Source organism: Ceratotherium simum, chromosome 32 (genome assembly GCF_057802395.1).
Source record: "Ceratotherium simum simum isolate JZ-2026a chromosome 32, ASM5780239v1, whole genome shotgun sequence".
Classification (NCBI taxonomy): Eukaryota; Metazoa; Chordata; class Mammalia; order Perissodactyla; family Rhinocerotidae; genus Ceratotherium; species Ceratotherium simum.
The window spans coordinates 31,131,801-31,153,923 of NC_141931.1; the positions used below are offsets into that span (position 1 = coordinate 31,131,801).

At 51.1% G+C, this 22,123-nt stretch overlaps 1 protein-coding gene across 2 annotated transcripts in view; it reads right to left on the reverse strand.

Moving 5' to 3' along the window:
- The window catches only part of PFKP (phosphofructokinase, platelet), a 63,499-nt gene extending 45,932 nt beyond the window's left edge, over window positions 1–17,567 (reverse strand). The window contains exons 1-2 of one of the 2 annotated variants that reach the window (XM_087420871.1): window positions 17,396–17,567; window positions 4,594–4,667 (exon numbers count right to left, since the gene is read on the reverse strand). In XM_087420871.1, coding sequence (XP_087276997.1) covers window positions 4,594–4,667; window positions 17,396–17,510 — 189 coding nt within the window. In that variant the 5' untranslated portion in view covers window positions 17,511–17,567. The remainder of the gene's footprint in view (window positions 1–4,593; window positions 4,668–17,395) is intronic. The other variant, XM_004425419.3, reaches the window with a different exon arrangement.
- Window positions 17,568–22,123: the final 4,556 nt, after the last annotated feature.

Here is a 22,123-nt window from a genome sequence, read left to right on the forward strand (position 1 = left end):
ACGAAAAACCCTTTATGTAAATAATTAACACTGACCTGTTTAACTGTTTTGGTGTGTTGGCAACCTTGAACGCTTTAGGTGGACTTAGAAACTACAAATGGACAGACATGTTGGAGAAATTACTGAATGATGCTTTAAAAAATAAAACTAAATGTCTTCTAAATTGGAGCCCAAAGAAGTCTAGGACGGTGGTCCCCAATGATGGTGAGTTTGCCCGCCAGGGCAATTGCCAACATTTGGAGACATTTTGGACTGTCATTGTGTGGGGAAGGGGGTGGTCCTGGGTTCTGGTGGGCAGAGGCAGGGATGCTGTAAACATCCTATACTGCACAGGACAGCCCCCACCCCATACCCCAAATCATCCAGCTGCCAATGTCAATAGTGCTGTGGTTAAGAAGGAAACCCTGTCGGTCAGGGCATGACCCAGACAGCAGACCAAGGAACAGGTGGACGTCTACAGTCTGAGAAGGTCTATGGAGAAGTGAATTCAGTGGAGCACTCGAATTCTGTGCCTGGTGAAAACCAGTGGAGTCAAAGGAACGAAGATGGTCCCTGCCCAGCAGTCCAGCAGCCCCCGTACTGGTTCATGCTCAAAGCTCTTCCAAGTGCAGAAAAGGCAGATATGTTTTCCCTGGTCAGAAGACGAAACAGGATCAGAAGGGGAACGTATTTCTCCCCAGGCACTCAGCTACATATGTAGGTCCCCAAGAGCCTCCCCAAACCCTTGGGGTGAGAGATATGCCAGACTTCAGAAGGTCTGGGGTTTTAAGAAGCAATATGGATGTTACAGCATATGTAAGCTGGCACAGTCACCCCATCTTAGGGACAGTCACACCAGGCTGGTGAGTAAGGATTACACATAGCCCCACCCAGGCTTTGTTGCCCAAATGAGTTAGGAAAAAACTGGCAGATTTTAGAGATTTGGGGGTTTCAGAATTGCAGATCAGGGTCATTACATCTGTAATGGAGAGATGACGATACCCCAAACGGACTCAATTCAGTCAGATAATGCTGATTATTACCAGTGCAAAGTCCTGCGGGGCCGAGAACTGATGTTTCAAGGGACTCCCCAGGCGAGGCTGATGCTGAAGACCCCCTTCTGTAGGGACACAAAGAGCGAGCCCCATTCACTAGAATTTCTCTCCTTTTTTTGGGTGGGGGGGAGGGCTGTCATGAGAAGCATCGTATCATCTCCAGACAAGGGATTTCACTTCAAATCCATCCATCTCTAGGCTGTTCCCATTCCCCTCCAGAACCTAAGAACTTCAAAGTCCCAATCATTCCTAGTGCCGAGCCATAAACGCTGCGTTCAGCTACATGCCCTGAGATGCCCTCCATCAAAGGTGCCAATTACCAATAAAGCAGTTACTAGGAAAGTCAGAATTGTCCTGACACTGTTCCAACAAGGATTGTCCTTGGCATCTTCCTGACAGAGGGACCGCAGAATTTCCCTAAAGGACATGACATCTGTTCAGATTCAGGTCTCCTCACTGCCCACCGAGGGAAGCATTGGGAAGCAGAGCTCACACCAGCCGACCCTCCCCTCACCCCCCTTCAGAGAGGACGTGAAGAATCAGGAGTGAGACCCTCCTTACCCACAAGGGACGTGGGCTGCGGGGCCCATGTCTCCTAGTTGACAATGTAGAGAGAAATCGGGCTGCCCAATGGCAAGATGCCTCCACAGGAAGCCCGAATGTTCTAGGCTCCTGCTGCATTCCATCCCAATTCCTTAGTTTTGAAACTAAGTCTGGTACGTATAGGTCTGAATACATCTAAATATCCCCAGAATACAGACAGACAACTACAGAATACGGTACCAATGAAAAAACCCGAAAAACAAAAATCCACAGCAAAACCCTCAAATCTGAGAAGGACGACTTAACGCTGACCAGTTACTATGTCAGTTTCAATATCCACAGATTCAACGCGCAAAGCTACTAGCGTCACCCCCACCCTTCCCCAACTAATGACATTCACAGCAGACTCCAGATTTGGCCCTTGGGTTAACGCAGGGTTTCTCGGCCTTGGCACTACCGACACTTGGGGCCCATACTGCCTTGTTGTGGGGCTGCCCTGTGCGTTGTAGGATGCTGAGCAGTATCCCTGGCCTCCTCCCACCCCTCATAATGGGACAACTGTCTCCAGACATTGGCAGGTGTCCTTGGGGGTGAGACCACCCCATCACTGGTTTGATGGGGGATCTGAGCTCTCTTCCCAGCCCTGCCAGTGACGAGTAGGGGCACGGAGAAAGTGAACTGACCATGAGGACAGTCAGTTTCCTTGACTATGAAATAACTGAAATGACTTCCTTCCCTTCCCTCCCCGCAGTGCAGGGCCACCGTGAAGATCACGACAAGTGGCGCAAGTCCAGCTCCCACACCTGCAACATCACCAGGGAGGCGACGAGGACCGCAGGGGGCCAGCGAAACCAAAAGGTCTCCTGAGGGAACATGCTGGAAACCACAGTCTAATGAATCCGTCTTCAGCGAACCTGAAAACATTTTGTTAATTATTACAGGAAAACCCGACCTGAGGGCGCTCCGACCCCCAAAGGTTTTCAAAACCACGTTCACGTCTTAGGAACTGCTGTCATGCAGGGTGTGGTGTCTCCCCTCAAGCTCTAAGACAGAGTGCAAACCTCTCCCAAAAGTGAAATTAAAAGGCAGAGGAAACTGTGCATGCATGCACGCTCCTCAGCAGCAGGAAGAAGGAGACTTTTAGTCATCTGTGTGCAAACTCCAGCATCAAAGGCGGGGAGGAGGCAGAGCCGCAAGTGTGCACTGCGTCTAATGCGCTCATTCCATGCCGGCGAACGCCGCCGGCCCAGGCCCAGGCCCAGGACGGACATTCACAAGGGCAATTTCACCCTAAAAACGCCAAATAGAAAATGACGAAACAGGAGTCTGGAAAGGCTCTGATTAGAGCCATCGTGTAACCATGCCCAAATCAGATAACCCCAGAACCACAGTTTACAAAAGCAAACCGAAACACAGGAAAAAACAGCTTTCCAGCAACTGATAAATCAATGGTTATTCGGACCAATGAGCAAAGACTTCGAGGAGCCACTTCACAAAAGGAGAAAATGACATAGCGATAAACAGACCCAGGGACCTGAACCAGCTCTAGGGAGTCGGATGAGGGCTGCACGCAGGACCAGAGGGATCTGGTGCCACTTCTGTGCTCAGCGTGGGGGTGGGGGGTGGGTTGGAACGGGTTTTAGAAATCACTTTGGCAAGACACATCCAGACCCATTATAATGACCTTCCCTTTTGACTCCGTGTCAAATGCCGTGTCTTGGGATCACGGTAATGATACAAAGCATTGAATAGCTTCAAATAGTAATACAGGTCTTGCTGTGCTGTGATAGTTTGAAAATGTGGAGAGACCTAACTAGTCCGGTGGTATGGGAACACAATGATTGAGTAAAGAGTCAAGGAAATGACGAGACATCGATGTGATGGAATATTACGTAGACGTTTAAAGCCACAGTTGTGGAAGGTATGTAAGGAATGGAAAGCAGCCATACTGTAACAGTAGAAAACATACTATACAAAATACATTTGCTATAATGTTACCAATGTACATATTTCCTTCCGGTCCTTCACAAACATAATACTGGGAGGAATCAGAATAAAATACAAACAGTGATTTTGGAGGAATTAAACCATTTAAAAAAACATTCTCTTCTTTCCATTTTTTAAGCTATATTATGTTTTGTAAATTTTAAGACTAAATGCACATTATTTTTTTCTAATAGTTTTTGAAATAATCATGTGGTCCAAAGTATATTGGTGCCTTCCCTCCAAACACTACTTACTTCTAAGTTGCCAGGACCTCAAAGGTAGGAGACAATGGGCCATCTCTGCTGTCTGAATTCAGACTCTTCATTTTGAAGTTAACGCATAAACAGATATTAGGGAGCTGGTCTGGGTTTTACATTAATGATGAAAAGCTCAAAGTGGTCACCTTCTCCCATCTATCTTAATGTTTATTTAAATTCAGCCCCCATTTTAAATGAATATATAACTTCCACAAGGAATGAGAACTACAAACAAATACAAACAGTTTGAGATCATCAATCTACAAGACCAGTAGGTTGATATCAAAGTGGCATTTTGTGCCCCATCTCATCTCCTTTCTCCCCTCACTCCCCAACACAAATCTCACAGATCTGCATCTACACCAGGGAGCTCTACCTCGGACATAACCTGCCCCCTGAGAGGCTCTCGTGGCACCTGGGAACCTCTTGGCTGTGGTCAGCAGCAGCCGGGCAGGTGTGAGAGCTCTGAGCAGATGTGAGAACCCGAAGCAGGTGTGAGCGCCCCAGGAAGCTGTGAGAGCCCTAGGCAGGTGTGAGAGCCCCGGGCAGGTGTGAGCTCTGAGCAGGTGTGAATGCCCGGGCAGGTGTGAGAATGCCTGGGCAGGTGTGAGAGCCCTGGGCAGGTGTGAGAGCCCTGGGTAGGTGTAAGAGTCCCAGGCAGGTGTGAGAGCTCTGAGCAGGTATGAGAGCTCTGAGCAGGTGTGAGTGCCTTGGGCAGGTGTGAGGCATGAATTCCCAAGAGCAGAGAAGACACACGTGTGACGAGCACTGACCTCATAGATAAAGTACACTTTGGCCCCCACGTATATCCCCATGCGCACGACGGCACGGACAGCGGCGTTCATACCTGCGAAAAGAACAGGGACAGGAGTTACTTATCAGACCGTGGCGATTCTAGCGCTGCCATCTAACTGCGATGGTGGGCAAACCCGCCTGACCTCTCAGAAGGTACCTCCATGAGAAATGGGCACAACACATCCCTCCAGGATTAGTGTCAGGGGTGGGAGAAACGACAGACACAAAGCAGGGAGTCCAGCATTTTGTGGCTCCATCCGTGAGGAACATCATCATGCAAGAGCCAGGAGCGCTGTTAGTTTAGAATATGGAAATACGAGCCCCCTTGATTCCCTATGAATCTGTAAGTAACTCCATTCATTTGCAAAACAACATAGAGGCTAGACAGCCAAAATCAAAGAAAACAATGCTGAAAAGGACCATTGGTCTCTGACTGAGGAGGAGATGAAAAATAGATTATTTCACTACCAGCTATCAGTGTAAAAAGAAATTTTAGTCAATGGCCTTAAACACAAAACAAGTCATGCACTTTTATGAAAAGAAAAATTAAATTAAACCAGTATACTATAAATAACACCTAATCAAGATAAATCTAGGACATTTTCCACACTTTCCCAGAGGACTATACTTGACATCGAAAGCAGCTTTGTGCAACGTATGTTATATAAATCTGTCATGCTCCACTTGGCTTTCCACGGATACTCCACCTTAGAGCAGCCATCTGTGCATGGAACCACTGTCTGGACCTAAGGGAACAGGTCGAGATTTCACATCTGCACAATCCTGCATCACCATCTTAGCTGATGCGCCAAGGCCATCAGGGGAGAAGTGACAGAGAATGAGGGCCGTTCCTTTGGGAAATGACCAGTCCTGGGCCTCAGAATGACCAGCGCCTGGGAGTCCAGGCTGGCTGCTCCTGGACAGCTGACAGTGCCAATCCGCCTCCTTCATAACGTTGAATTCTGGAAACAAATGTCAGGAGGACAGATGCAGGAGAACGTGGACCCCGAAGTGACACTTCTGGGGAATGAAGACACAATGGAGGGCACTGTCGCTCCAGGAGCACACTCGACCAGGAGACGGCATGGGTACATATTTGTATGGCAAACCCACTCATAAGATGGTTAAAAATTTCTCAAATTTTGTTGAGCCAGGCCTGAAATGCTAGAATAAGACCGTTGCCTTTGCAAGGTGACGGTTTTGAAAGGCTACAATGTTCACGTAGCTGACAAAGCTTGGGAGAATGCGTCTTGGAAATAAATCCATGTTTAATATCTAACACCTATGTACATGTGGACATACATACATATATATGTGTATATTATATATTTGTGTATATTATATATGTGTATTATATATATTTTAATGACCTACTGATTAATTGTGCTCGTCTCTCAAGAACCTCACTGACTATTTGAAGAAGCATAAATTATTTTTCCCTCATCATTTCTCCTCCTTTCCCCGTGTTCTCTCTCTTGCTGAGCAGCACGACTTTCTTCCCTGTCGCTGAAGCTGAATACTGCTAACACCCTCGACAGCTCCTGCCCGTAATGCTGACGTTTCTCCCAACATTCCCTGAATCCCGCAGCCTCCCTCTAACAGTATCCACTCCACGGCCAGAATGAGTAAAACAGCTGCTCCTCTTTTGTTTGTTATTATACAAGTAATTTATAAATATATTCTTCTTGTTAAAAAAATTACAGATTCTGGAAAAGGCACAACTGTACAGTACTTTTTACTGGACAGTAAGAAGATCAGTGGTTCGGGGGCTGGGCCCGTGGCATAGTGGTTAAGTTCTCGTGCTCTCCTTCAGCATCCCGCGGTTATCGGGTTCGGATCCTGGGCACGGACCTACCCACCGCTCATCGAGCCACGCTGCAGCAGCATCCCGCATATAAAGTAGAGGAAGATTGGCACAGATGTTAGCTCAGCAACAAGCTTCCTCATGAAAAAAAAAAAAAAAAAGATCAGGAATTGGGGGAGGGATGAATAGGTGGAGAACAGAGGATTTTTAGGGCAGAGAAAATACTGTGTGACACTATCATGGTGAATCCATGTCATTACACCTTTGTCCAAACCCATAGGATGTACAACACCACGAGTGAACCCTGATGTCAACTATGGACTCTGGGTGATGATGACATGTCAATGTGGGTTCATCTACCATCTGATGGGGGATGTTGACAGTGGGGAGACTATGCATGTGGGGGGTCAGGGGTGTATGGGAATCTCTGTACTTTACTCTCAATTTTGCTGTGAACCTAAACCTGCTCTAAAAAATAGAGTCTTAAAGAAACAATTACAGAGAAGGTAAAAGATGCCCTGGGTCCTTCCTTCCCCTGCCCTGCTTCTTCCGAGACGGCCGCACGAGCCCTCACAGAAAGCCTGGTATGATGCTGCTGCATTGTCATCATGCCTGCGTTGTGGCTGTAGCTTCACATTTTTTTTCAGGAGACGTTTTCTGTGCTGGCATCAACTTCTCTCTCTAAACTACGAACAAGCCCATGTTCCTCCCTAGAGTCCCCAGAGCCTGTACACATAAAACCAAACTCCTCAGGGAGAGACTTCCCACCATCAGGACTCTTCCTGCCTGCTCTCGGTCCCACCTGGAGGCTGGTCCTTAAACCTCATGCTGTTTCTATACTGCATGACCGGCAGCCCCCCCAGGAGCCTCAGAGCCCCCCCAGCGCCCCCTCTCAACCCCGCCCCGAGCGGGCTCCTACACCTCCAGGGAGATTTTCCAGCATTTCTCTCACGGGCTCCTCGTCTTCTGGAAGGGAAGGGCGGCCCCGCCCCCTTGTGCTCACACCTGTGGCGCTTGACAGCACCTGTGTGCTAACACCTGCATCTCCGTGACCAGGTCAGGTGTGCCCAGCAGCCTTGACCCTTAGGCCTCAACTGGATGGATAAACGGGCTCCTCACGGTCCCCTCCCACAGACTCCGTGATCCTAGGACTTGATTCTACGGCCACTGTCATCGAGAAATTAGCCACCAAACGCTTAAACCGTACGAACAATTTGTCACCGAGAGATAGCCCTCCTCTCCCCCACCTCTCAAGACCTCATGTCCAGGGGATCTTTCCTAAAGGCATGATCAAAGAGGACAAACTGGGGGGGTTTTAGAAAGTGTAGGTGGGTAAGAAATGGCAGCAGGAATGAAACTGTAACAAGCAGGACATGACTCAGCGGTGACCCCAGGAGACCCAGCTCCGACCTCTGTCCGCCGGGTCTAAATACCTTCCCACCAGCCCCACTGCCTGAACCGGGGCTGACCTGTCCTCACGGGCAGATGCCTCGTCACCCACAGCACTGGCTCCCCCTGGCAGGCAGCAGCAGGCCCAGGTGAGGCTCGCGGCCCCCGGCGGTTTCCCGGGTGGAGGAGAAGCCTGAGCACTGACTTCCCACCAAGCCCCCAGGGAAGCCACCGCACTCCGAGAAGCGGCCCCAAGCCTCCAGGGCTTCTATTCACTTGCCAGTTAGTGTCATTTCCCAAAACCAGCTGGCCTTTTCCCTACATCTGGGAGCCAGCAGCTCTGATCAGCCCGAGGGGAGGTACTTGGCTCATATCAGGAATAACCAAATAACTGGGGCGTCGGTGCCCTGAGCCCCTGAGCTGATGTTCACAGGAAGCCTATGGGCCCTGGGTCCCCCTGGGGAGATGAGAAAGTCAGCTCTGAGGATAAACTGATAGCGGGGGAACAAAATGAGTACACGGCTCAGCTGGGGTGTACACCCTGGTCTGCATTTATTTGATTCTAACTGAAAAGACGTCCTAACTCCCTCTAGTAGGATGGCCATGCATGAGAATCACCAAAGGGGACGTGAAGACCAATGTCTGCCGAACCCCAGTTCCTGTCGGATTGTTTGGGGTGGGGCCTCCTCCTTTGTCAGCTCTCCAGCCAGACCCAACCTGCTGCCTCGGGCGGCCGGGCAGGTGGCCACCTTCCCAGGAAGGGGCCCTGGAGGGCAAAAACCAGGGAAAGCAGAAGCCAGCATTTACCCATGGATGGCCTCTTTCACACACAGGACTGGGATCAAGACACAAGTCCTCTCGCTAGGGGTCTGCCTGTCTCCTGGGCACACAGTGCCCCCTTCCTTCGCCCTCCGTTCGGAATGTAGGGCAGTTTAGGGGACGTTCACTGGACACTCCAACTGCTGTTCTTAGTAACAGTTCAGGGAGAGCCGGGTTCATTAGTTTTGCCTGTTTTTGTTTTGGTAGCCAGACCTGGGAATTAAAATAACTCTCATAATTATTTCGCTGGGAAAATGTAATCCTGCCACCAAGCAAGAACCTTACTATTTGGAAAGGAACCTCTTCATCATTTGCAACAATCTAAACTTAGGTTCTCAGGAATGTACAGTCTCCTTAGGAGAGCCAAAAATAAACACACTTTGAAAAAACCAGGGAGAAGTGGCAAATGTATAATTACTCCAGGTGCAGTAGAAAGAAGAGATTGTTACATTGTTTCCTCGAAGTTACATTTTCTAAAATAGCTTCTTCCTAAACTCGCATGCAGGTGAGAGAGTCAGTAAGATCATTTCTTCCTTGGAGTCAGGCGTGCAGCGGACTTATCCGTTTCCAAATGTTTCCTAAGATTCTGTTCAGATAGAACTTAAGCTTCAAGTAATTTCCGAGAATCAAGGCATGTCTTGATTATAATAAAATAACTGGGGTTCATCCTTTCATTTCCTACGTGATCTGAAGAGGATGGTGGATCCCCTGACTTAACCATTCTGACAGCCTTGAGCCTTTGTTCCGCACATTGCTCAGCACTCATCACCACTCCCTTCCTAGTCTCAATATTTAAATTCACTTTTGAAAAATAAAGTCAGGATGCTCAGTCCTCTTACTGGTTTCTCCCTGAATTCACGTAGTTTTCGTCTTTGTACTAAGGCAAAGATGTTAAAATGTGTCAGAAAATGGACTAGAAACACACTTTTCTTGCTACTAAAGTTCTCCATAAAGCGCCTGCGTTTAATAACTTGGGTATGGGAGGAAAATACCCTAAAGGGAATTGTGTCACTGTGAATCACAGTCATCAACCCGGGAGCTTCTCCGCATCCTGCATTATTACCCCAATCGCCAAGTCTTGTATTAAGTCAGTGGAAAACTTGAGGTAAATCTGTGAGGGGTCTTCATTCATTCATTCATTCATCCATCCATCCACCCATCCAATACACGTGGGTATTGGATAGTGCTTATTCTCCAGGCACTGTTGGGCATGCCATTGAGAAACGAGGGGAAGATCCCGGCCCCGGTGGGGCTTGTTCCAGCCAGTAAACAATAACATGATAAACAACCAGATTACACCAGTGGGGAAGGTGGTTAAGCGCTAAGGAGAATAAGAAGAGCTGGCTGGGGGACTCTAGTGTGGGGTGTGGAGAGGGGCTCCATTGTCCATCGGGAGCTAGAGCAGGCCTCCTTGAGAAGCGCTGTGGGAGAGAAGATGACAGAAGCCAGCCAAGTGGACATCTGGAAAAGCGCTCTCCAGCCACGCCAAGGGCCACACGGGAGCGGGCTTGCCACATGCCGCGTCCCAGTGTCCACTGCAGACACCGAGCCCACCGCCAGCAGTCCCCTGCTTGTCATTTAAACTTCAACATGAGCACTCAGTAGGGACCCCCAAAATAGGAGCAGCGACATGCTACCCCTCTCTCTAGAACTCCAGTGTCCACTGGGATAGCCACTGGCCACATTGAGATGTGCTTCGTCAGATACAAGGGATTTCAAAGGCTCAGCATGGAAAAAAAGAATGTAAGATAGCTCATTAATATTGATAATGGATTGAAATACTGGGTTGAATAAAATACACGCTTAGAATTAATTTCACCTGTTTCTTTTATTCTTTAAAGTGGCGACTAGATACTTTAATTTACATACCAAACAGAGACTGCCCACGCCAGGCCTCATTTCTACTGCACAGCGCTCTGGAATCTCCTCTTTAACACTTAACCTAGTGTGTATATCGTGCCACATGGATCAGTACACAGCTCCTCATGAAATGCGATGAATATCCATTCCAGGTACCTAAGCCAGCTAATTTCCTGCTGATGGTTTTTCGCTGGTTTTCCCATTGCTCACCAGTGTAAGCACTGTTATAAAGAATATCCTTTTACCCACCTCCCTGCCTCCACCTCTGCTCCTATATGCCACCTTTCTTCCTGCTTCAGAGACAAGCTCCTCTCTGGGGCCAAACCTCTGCCTACAAAATCCACCCCACACCCTGGCACACTCAAGCCCCTAGGTCCGTGCCATGGGGCATCCTGCCACATGCCCAGCTCCACCTCTGCAATCCTGCTCCTCAAAGACCCTAAACTTGGGCTCACCCTTCCTCCACTCCACAAAGACGCCCTTATCAGAGCAGCCAGTGTCTCCAGGTGGCCTTCCGGCTCCCACAGGTACATCCAAACTCCTCGCTGCCTGTCCCTCCCAGGATCACCTGTCTGCCCTGGCCTCCCTCTCCAGCCCCCCGCAGGCTCCCACTTCTGCCCCCTAGTCTGCTCCCTGCTGGCTCACACATACCCCCCCACAACCGAGTTAGGTGGGGGGCCTTGATCACAGGCTGCCCTGGGCCCTCCAGGAGACAGGGGTCTTTTCCCAGGTCTGGCTTCCTTCCAGCACTCAGGACGCACGTTTCTCTGCTCCCAGCCCCCGACAGTACCACGGTGCCAGACCCTGAGAGAGGGGCTCCATCCGTCACCTAGGGCACGCCGTGGTTAATGTGTGGAATGACTGCATGGTAATGTTAGACCAGAGCTGAACGAATGAGGAGGAGGGGCTACGTGAGGTCACCTGCACCATCCTTCTACCTCTCTCTAATCCAAAGAAACCGCCCAGACCACTCACACACACATTTCTCTATAAGTGGTCCTATGTTAATCAACCTTCCCAGGCAAATCTTCATCATGGTCAGAAAACCACCATATAACATGGCTGGGATGGTCTGAGCTGCCTGGTTTCAAACCGCCCTGTGGCCCCAGGACCCAAGCACGGCCTCAGCCAGCCAGAGGGACCAGCAGCTCCGGTGCAATTGCCCGGCCTCCCCTAGACCTGCAAAACCGCAGTCTGCATCTCAGCAAGACCCTCAGGTGGCTCTTGTGCATCCAAGATGGAAAAGGATGCTGAGCCCTCAGGAGCAGTAGGGAGGACGGGGGCCCAGAGCCCTGCCCCACATCCTTGGTCATTGAAGAGAAGGGCTGGGGACGGGAGACAAGGGTTGAGTGATTCCACTTCCTTCATCTTGCAAATGAAATCCGAGGCCCTGTCTCATCTCTAGGAGCAGCAGACCAGGACCTGGGACCCATAAATAAGTCTCTGCATTCTCAGGATGCTGCTCCACCACCCCACCATCCGCTTTGCCGCATCTCGTCTTGATAAGAACCAGTACTGTCATTCTCGTGCTGAGCACAGGGTGGTGGAGACGGGAATTAAGGAGCGGTGGGAGGTGGGAGGAAACGGGGCTTCCTGGTAGATACTTTGTAACAAATACAAATAGAGCACCATCCAAAGCCTGTTGAAAAGAGTAACTCGAAAAGCGACTGGGCCATTTTCTTAACATATGGCCATCTGTCCTTTATCCAAAGACATCTTTCTAACATAATTACAACTACAGTGGAGGTGCACTTGTGAGTCCTGATGATTTCCTGTAACATGTTGCTGCCCTATCCTCATATGTCTAATGGTAATTGCTTCTGACAGCCCATCAGATGGGTAGAGCATATTTAGATGGCTCTAATTCTCCCTGATAAGAGGTCTGAGTCCTGTATCAAAGCTTCTGGTTTTCTGTAACCCAGGGGGAAGACAGGCTTTTTTTGAAAGATGACAAAATGTCTAGCTTCCAAGTGTCATCTAAAAGCGTCACACAGGGGGCCGGCCTCGTGGCTTAGCAGTTAAGTGCGCGCGCTCTGCTACTGGCAGCCCGGGTTCGGATCCCAGGCGAGCACGGACGCACCGCTTCTCCGGCCATGCTGAGGCCGTGTCCCACATACAGCAACTAGAAGGATGTGCAACTATGACATACAGCTATCTACTGGGGCTTTGGGGAAAAGAAAAAAAAAAAGGAGGAGGATTGGCAATAGATGTTAGCTCAGAGCCGGTCTTACTCAGCAAAAAGAGGAGGATTAGCATGGATGTTAGCTCAGGGCTGATCTTCCTCACAAAATGAATAAATAAATAAATAAATAAAGTATCACACAGCGGAACCTGCGTTTGTAAAAAATGATGCCACTGCCGAGATTTCCCATAGTACACACGGAGTTAACACTGTACCCCGACACACTGCCTCCTAGACCCAATAATTGTTGCTAAATTAATGATTACACTGCAAACAGGAAAGAAGCCACTGCAGAAAATATATGCACAGAGCTCCAGGATGGTAAGGGGCCCCGGGCTGTGTGGGGCGAGATGCCCACTGCACTCAGATTCCCTTTGCATCTTACTGGGCTCTGACGCCAGCAGAGCCTTGGGTGGGCATGGAAGGAACCCTCGCAAGCAGGGCCTGAACTCGGTGTTCAAGAAATACGTGTTCAATGAAGAACAACCTAGCGCCTGGGCCCAGTCGACCAGTACCTCACATTTCTGACCACGGCTTTAAAGTTCTAATCTTGAGACATCAATCCTCCCCAGACATTGCTCTGCAGATAAAAAGAGTGCTTTGATTACCGAAGGTTTAATTCATCGAAATGACTTAATGAGGGAAGCAGACAGCTAGAAATTCCTGTCACCCGCCACTTTGTGGAAGGAAGTGGTCCACTCTGCCTTAGGGACATTCCAGGGGGCAGACATTCAAGAGACATCTGAGTGTCTGTAAGTGCCATGCTCCGTGCTGGGCTCCAGAAGTGCACTGAAGGGACATGTGTCCTGGCAGCCCCATTCCCACTGCAGCCACGTGGACCCGCCCGGTCACTGAGCAGAACCTGGGATTCAGTTCATCTCAGAGCTCACTTGCTTGTGTGTGTACAATGGGGACAAGTTAATACATGGAAGCACTGGTGCCTGTCGCATGGCAAATGGTCACTAAATGTTATTCTTACCGTTAATGGAAAGACGTATAAGGACTCAATGAATGTGAGCTTTCTGTAAATACTGGACTGATAGTTACCTTGCCATACGCAAAAAAGGACTCAGCTGCCACGTTCACGCTGCCCTTAGGGAGCACTGGATTTCTCAGCAGTCCCCCCTCCCAAGCCCACAATCTGTGTCTAAGACGATGAGTCATTTTTGGGGTGTGACACAGTCTTGCTTGGGGTGGGTACTGAGTCATGGTAAGTCTGTCCGTCCAGCAACGCTGAACTGATTTTAGGCTAAAGTGAAAATCAATTTAAATTTGCAGATACTCCTTGTGACAACAGAAGCAGCCCAAAAAATGAGAAAAATAATTAGTCTCAGAAATAGCCTTCCTTAACGGCCGGGGCTGGGGGAGTGAGGAATATAGATGGGGGTTTTCATTTTTTTTTTTTTTTTTGTAATTGTATAATATAAATCCCGTTGGCACACAAAGCACTCCATCACTTTGGTATCAGGCGCTACATCGCTTCAGCCACCCTGATGTTATCGCTGTAAAAGGCATTTTCTGCTCCACTAACAAAGCTCCTTAAGAACCATCTGTGTAATTCCAAGCGAGTTGGGCTTTACCATCTTTGAGCATTAACTGGATTTGACAACCTCGCCTGAGAAGGGCCCCTTGAGAGCACGGCCCACGGGAAAGTGTTTGGGATTGAGAGCTCACAGAACGTGGCCACTGCCACTGCCAAAGAGAGTAACCTTAACTCAGTGACTTATCTCTCCGTGGGTGTCTCTCCCCACCTCCAAGAAGAAGACACATATCTCGGAGCGATGTAATTAGGCCTGGAGAGAAGAGCCGTAAAGCTCCTGGTACGTAAAATGCCCCCCGTAGAGAGCAGCTCTAGTCATCATTACATGGAATTTTACCATAATTTCACATCTGATTAGAAAACCGCCCTGAAATTAAGACTTGGATATGTCCTCCTTACTCTTCAGCTATGAGCAAAATTCTCCTATCTCAGGGAAAATCAAGGACTGATATAATTTAGAGTCAAGATAAAATGGCAGAGGAATGGGGCACCACAGACAGCATCTCTAGGAATAACCTACTCTAAGGCTCTGCACATCTGTGCTGTCAAGACCAGACCCTCTGAGCGCACCTTGAGGCGCTTTCTCGGAAAGAAAGGCATCCAGACATTCCAACAGGTCCGAGATGGTATGAAAACAGGAGATCACGCTTTGCATGAAGTCCAAGGAGAAACAGTCACTGTCCTCAGCTCTGTGCAGGGAAAATGCCCAGACAACCCCACATGGGGGGCTCTCCCAGGGACAGCCCAGAGGTGCCAGTGGAGAGCATTGGCTGTCACACACAACGCCACTGCTGAGATAACAGCCATCTCCCACTGACCTGACACAACACCAACCAAGCAACCTTCTCATCGAATTTTGCTAAATTAATGATTAATCTCAAATTATCCTTTTCCACTGACGAGACGACTTGTGGACTTTCCGACCTCATTATTTATAACTGCTCACAAGAGGCAGAGTCAGGATAAGGAGCAGAGAAAATGCTGTCTGTCTGTTGCCCCGTTACCTCCAGTGCCTGTACACCAGCTACCAGGTAGTTGAGCAAACTTGGGAACGAGGGTTCAAAAGAACGACCCATACATCTTTTTTTCAACAGTCATAGCCCATTAATGGTAAAGTAACCTTGAAACTCTGACTTTGAAGCCTGGTGGTTTAAGAGACCAGTTCCTCTTCCTGTGCCAACGTGTTTTGCTCTCTCCGGCCCCAAGATAAGATTCACTGCAACTGCTTCCTAATTCGTGCTCGCCCACGTCTCTGCACGCACGTGCTTTTGAAGCCTTTGACCGGGAAATCACTCCAGCCCCGCCGCGACCCCACCCCGACCCCACCTGGCACTGTCTTCCGGGGTTCATTTCACGGGCTATGTCATCTATTTCGCTCTGCCATTTCCCCAGTTCCGCCTTTGCTGTATCACATTTTCTTTCTCTGCAATGTTTATATCGGGGGTCACTTTGCTAAAATACCAGTAGGAACAGCCCTGCTTCCCTGTAGGGCGAGAGCGGCGACTAGAGCCATGATCTCTGCCTTCAAGACGACGGGGAGGGTCTCCGCGCCTCCTGCCCGCCGCGCGCCTGGCGCCCAGTGCCGAGGGTGCAGGGGAGGCTCCCGCCGGGGACCCACGCTCCAGGAACGCTGCGGTCCCGCGCCTCCTGCCCGCCAGGTGCCAGGTGTCCAGGACCGAGGGCGCAGGGAGCACGGGCGGCGACGGGCAGGGCATCACGTAGGCTCCCGCGGCGGGCGGGGCGGCGGCCACAGCGCCCCAACCTGCCGCCCCCGGCCGCCCGGCCGCGCCCCGCTCAAGGGCGAGGGGAAGGTCACTGGCAGGGGCATCGGGCGTGTCACCCAAGCATCTCTCCTCCGGGTGTGGCCTCTAAACATGTGAAAAGAAGGCATCAGGGCCTTTCAAATCCTCTGGGGGGCAGAGAGGAAAATAAAACCTAACCCCAGCTCGGGGACGCGTCTCCAGCCTGCGCGATCCTTAAGGCTCCAAGGACGCATCCGCCTGGGAAGCGCCGATCTCCTTACTAGCGGTTGGCTCGCCCCACCCGGGTTTACCTGGGTCAGGAAACCCCACCGTCTGGGGACACGCGGCCCCCACGTGCACCCAGCGCGACGGGCCCGGGGCGCAGCCGTGTCACCCTCCCCCCTTTAAATTTAAATATAGTCTTCGTGCGTCCGCGGGCCCCGGGCTTGAGTCCCCTCCTCGCCGAAATCAGCGTCCGCATGGGGGTGGGGGGAGCCTGGAGTCCGCGCCCCGGGCGCTGGTGACGTCCCGGAGTCCTCGCTTCCTGGTCCTTCCCATTCAAGGAGGCTGGCGGGGAGGGCCTAGTGACCCATTTTAGTTTTCGGTTTTGTCACGAGCCGGAAGGCGACAGGAGGTTAGACTGGTGGAAAACCTTTTTTAAAATCTCGGGCGGAAACGCGAGGCGGTGCTGGGCCGCCGAGCATCCCGGGCGGGGACCTCCGCGCGCACCCCGCCGCGTCCGGCAGTCAGCAATGGGGAGCCCCCCCCCCGCGCCACGCGGCGTCGTGAGTCCGCAGGACGCGCGGCGGGGACCCAGCCGTTTTTTCCACGACGTTGGGGGGTTGGGGGAACACGGAGCTAGGGTGGAGCTGGGGTGGGAGCCCTGGCAAGGGAGGCGGCCCACGCGGTAGCTAAGCCCCATCCTACGAATCGGATGAGGAATGCCCCCGAGGGCAGTCCAGGCGACCCCCTCACCATTCTCAATTTAAAAAATAAACGTAGAGGTGGAAAATCGATCTTCCAGATGAAGGATCCTACTGCGTATGCCTCCCTCCCCCTGCTCCCGCAGTGGCTCCCGAGGCTGCACGGCCCGTTCTCGCCCCCGGACGGTAGCCCTGCGGTTTCTGGGCGCAGGGGCTTCTCCCCGACTCTTCTCTTATCCCCGGGTACCCCCCCGGTACTCCTCTCCTCCTCGCTTCTCCCTGTTCCCCCATGGCTTGTTCCCGCTTGCCCCCGGCCCCCCATCTCTTCTCCCCGGTTCCCCCATCTCTTCTCCCTAGTTCCCCCTCTTCTTTTTCCCGGCTCCCTTCATCCCTTCTCTCTGGTCCCCTCTCCTCATCCCGTCTCTCCGGGCCTCCCATCCCTTTCCCCTGGTTTTCCCCCTCCCCGTCCCTTCTCCCCGGTCCCCCTCCTCCGCCCCGGGCTCGGGGAGGCGGTCGCGCACCTTGGGCATCCCCGCCGCTGGTCAGCACGCCGATGGCTTTGCCGGCCCCGGAGAGGTGCTCCAGGAACTTTCGGAAGGCGCCCTTGGGGCTGGGGGAGACGTCGTGGTCGTCCATGGCGAGCCGGCAGGAGACAGCTCCGGGACGGACACTCAGCAGGCAGCGCGCTCCGCCCGGCCGCCGCCACTCGGAACGGCCGGCCCCGCCCGCTCGGCGCGCGCCAATGGGTGGCCGAGGGCGGGCTCCCGGCGCCGGGGCCTGCCGGGCGGGCGGGGCCGGCGCGCGCCGCCGGGGGTGGGAGGGTCAAAGCGGAGGAGGAGCCCCGCAGGTGCGGGAGCCGGGCAGGTGGGGGGGGCATCACGATGGGGGAGCGCCGCAGGCGGAGGGGAAGCACCGCAGGTGGGCGGAGCATCATCGTTGGGACAGGATCACAGTAATTATGGGAGCGACGCAGGTGGGGGTAGGGGGCATCGTGGTGGGCGGAGCATCGCAGAGGGGGCGCCTCACGGGGTGGGGGGAGCACCGCAAGTGGGTGGGAGTCCGCAGGTGGGCGGAGCACCACAGGCGGGCGGGATCACAGCATTGGAGGGGAGTGCCGCAGGTGGGGGCGCAGGGCCAGCGGCGGTTGGGGACCGAAGCCCAGCAGAGGCGCGCGCCCCGCTTTCCGCTGGATTCCTCCGGGGGTGGCGCTCGGAGCCGCGGGCGCCCCAGCTTCTCCTCCGGCTTCACCTGGGGCCTGAGGTCGGCAGGAAGGACACGCGAGCGGATCCTCGAGTTAGCGGGCAAACGTGGGCGTCGCTGGCCGGCGACGACGTAGCGCTGGTCCGTGTCCCCACAGGCGCTCTGGCGCGCCCTGGGCCCCGCCCCGCACGGGGGAGGAGAAGGAACGTGAGGGTAGAGGCGACCCTAGCGACACCCTCGCGCCAGGCCTGGGTGCTGGGGAATCCAGTGGGGCGGGGGAAGGACAGGAAGGGTGGCGGGGCAGATAAGACCCAGCTTTTTACCTAGAGGAAACCGGGTAGTTCCTGAATTGTCAGCTCTCACAGCTCTGTAGGAAAACTCCAAAACCGAAACACCCGTATCCATGTGTCGAGTGACTGGTGAACAGCAGAATTTTCCGGAGCTTCCCCTAGTGCCAGTCACCTGCTGCGGATATGGAGACGGATCCCCCTCCGGCACGCAGCTTTTGTAGTTGGGGTACGGTTACCCCAAGAAAAGAGTGTGATAAACGGCCCCCTCGGCGGTTCATGGTGGCGATGGCACAGCGCCGGACCCTACCACATGCGCAATAAATGTTTTTCGAGTGGATACGAGAGGGAAAAAGAGACCAAGAAAAGGCTTGTTCTGTCAGCCTAGAGAGGTCTCTAATAGCAACACAAAGGAGCCCTTTACTGTAGGGCAACCCCAGACAGATTTAGGTTGGATGCTTGCCTCGTACCAGCTCTGCCTCATCCTCCTGCTCATCTCTCTGAGCATCAAAAATTCATCGAAAAAGAGAAAAAAACGCCTGCTGCGGACAAGGCTAGAGAGCTGGTCCCTGCCCACTGCCGGCGTTAATGGAGCAACTTCCACACCGCATGGTCGTCTGAATCAGCCGGCCTGCTTTTTCCCGCTCCACCAGAACCGCTGAAGTCCAGTTTCCGGGAGTGCTGCCAGGGAATATGTATTTTTAACGAGCTCCCAGCTGATTCTGATGGCTGCAGAGTCTGAAAGCAACTGCTCTCTAATGGATGGAGCCTGGGCCAGTGATGCTGAAAAGAAGACTGGGCGATCCGGAGATGGACCGTGCGTGCCCTTCACTCTCCCAGTAAAGGAGAATGGAGCCATCATCTGGACCTCCACCCAGTGGCCTCGTAGCCCACAGCCCGGGATTTGTGTTCTAGAATCATCCACCCCTTTCTAGAGCATCCTACACTTTAAAAATTGGGTGCACACTGAATTTTATCTTAGTTAAAAGACTTTTATCATCTTATAAAATTAATATTTTTGTAATTCAGAGTTAGAAGATTGGTCATTTGTCACTGAATTGTCTGTAATACAGAAAACAATAGATACAACCTAAGAGTCCAAACACGACATCCGGTTAAGTAAATTAGGGTAAAAATAGACACTGGAATAGTTTTCCATTGCTGTTACGGTTATGAAGATAAGTGTCTGCTGACACAGAGATATGTCCAGGGTGTGTTAACCAGAGGCAAGGTTAGAAATAGTGCATGTGTGCATATATATGTAAAACTACATATTTTTATTTTCTTTCTTTTGCTCTTTATGGATATTGTCTTTTCCTCCAATGAACAAGTATTGCTTTTGGGATAAAAATATTGTAGTTAACTAAAAACAATAAAGTGTGGAGTTGTCAGACCCCCAAGGTTACAGCTGTTTTGCAAGAGCTTAGGTCTTTCTGTGCAGAGTTGAAGTTCCGGTAGGTTGTTCATCAGCCTTCCCCAGCCATGCTCGTGAGCTCTGACCCACTGCTCCGGGGAAAATATATAGATAACTGCAGCTCATATGGAAAGACACAGCCTTCTCTCCTTTCTCTTTCTTTTGCAATACTTCAACTGGAGTTTTTTTTTTTTTTTTTTCATAACTTCGGCCTGAGAAGAGAATTCTCTGACACAGGAGGGGAAAATTGCATGCCATATTGACTGTACAGCTTACCTCCAGCAGGACGTGACATGTACATTAGTTCTTTATTGCTGCCTAACAAATTTCCCCCAAATTTTGTGGCTTGTACCAACACACACTCATATCACAGGAAAATTATCCCAGGGGTCGAGAATCCAGGCAGGCTTTGCTGGGCCTTCTGCTCAGGGTCTCTCAAGCTGCAACACATTGTCTGCCCAGGGTCTGAAGTCTCATCTGAAGGCTGAACAGGGGAAGGAGCGGCTTCTGCGACACTCCACGTTGTCAGCAGATTCATTACCCAGAGGGCTGGAGGACAGAGGGCCTCAGTCCTTCACGGGCTGTGGGCTTTAACTCTGCCCTCATCTGGACAATTTCCTTCCGTTCCAACCATTGAGCTAACTTTGAGCTAAGCTGCAACCACAGCTGCACAATCATCTGCCGTTTTCCTCAGGCTCCCCTTCCCTCTCCTTCTTTCGTACGTTTTGGAAAGTCCAAGAATAAATGAAATCATTTACTAAACTAGGAAATGCTGCCTTCGACCCCTGCCTCCCCTCGCCAGTTTTCTTTCAGTTTCCTTTTGTCTAAATTTAGGAATAATTCTGCTCTATCTCTAGCAGCTAAAGTTTAAATTATATATAAAACAGCTGGATGCTTTCCAGGACCTGGATGCAGAGTCACGTTGTCCTGAACCAATTAGAGTGAATATCTAGACACTGGAAAACAACTGAAAGACATAATTCTGCAAAGTATGTGGCCACTAAGGGTTTTGACCCCTCTAGGAAGTTTCATCAGGGGTGTGAATTGGAGCCTCTCGCAGAACAACTTGATTTCCTCCTGAGTCTGTTGCTGTAAGTCGATTAATGGAGACTCCCTCCTACTGCCCGCCCTTCCAGTGAGACAGGAAAGCAATCGTCATGCGTGTGAAGTGTGTGGTGACAAGTGGAAGAAATTCATTTGTTCTTTCAGAGGAACCCCATCTGAGCAGTTCCATAACTGCTAGTGTGACTTCAGAAAAAAGACAGAAAGAGACATCCCTCACCATCGAAAAATAAGTTATAGGAATTCCCCAGTTAGAAAAAGAAATTGTGATTTTGGCAGTGTTGCCGTGTGATAATTAACTTCATGTGTCGACTTGACTGGGTCATGGGCTGCCCAGATATTTGCAAAATATTATTCTGGGCGTGTCTCTGAGGATGTGTCGGGATGAGGTTAGCGCTGGAATCAGTGGACTTGGTGAAGCAGACGCCCCTCCCCAGTGGGGGGGGGGTGGGGGGCTCATCCAAGCCACTGAGACCTGAACAGGACAAAGAGGTGGAAGAAGGGAGGGTCTGCTCTCTCTGCCTCAGCTGGGACATCTGTCCTCTCCTGCCCTCTTGGCTCTTGGCCTTCAGGTTTGGACTGGCATTACGCCGCCGGCTGCCCAGGTCTTCAGCTCGCAGACAACACATCAGCCTCCGTAACTGCGTGAGCCAACGCCTCGTAATTAATCTCCCCATATATATAGGTATATGCCATTGGTTCTGCTGCTTCAGAGAACCTGACTAGTACGTACAGTCAGGTTAAATACGTTCTGTTTTAGTTGTGAAACACCAAATCTGAACACTGATTTGCACGTTACCTGCACGTAGACTGTGTCCCCGTTGGCATTTACAAGTTTGAACTTATAATGGCAGGTTCTGAAAGCTCCCTCCCTTCTCTATCAGGATTGAAGTGGTTCATGGCCGAGGCATTCGAGGAAACACCCCTGAAATAGCAGAAACCAAAGCTATAAACAGTAACGCTTCTTCAGTCTGCAAATCGACCATGCATGTGTCAGCGGCACATGGCAGCATCTAGCGGGAGGTTTTAATGTTTTTGGGTGTCAACTTTCTGAGATTCTGACATAAGCCACAGACCCCTTCCTCCACCCAAGAGTGCTTGTCTGCCTACACAACCAACAAAGAAAAAAGCCTTTGAAAATAATCACTCAACTTCTTCTTGTTTCTCGGTTTTTTCTGAACCATACGGTGCTATTTCCTAGTACCTCTCCCTAAAACCTTCTCTTTGTTTGGATGTTTTTGGTTGCCATTTTACATGAGTTAACGTTAAAATAGAACACAAAATAT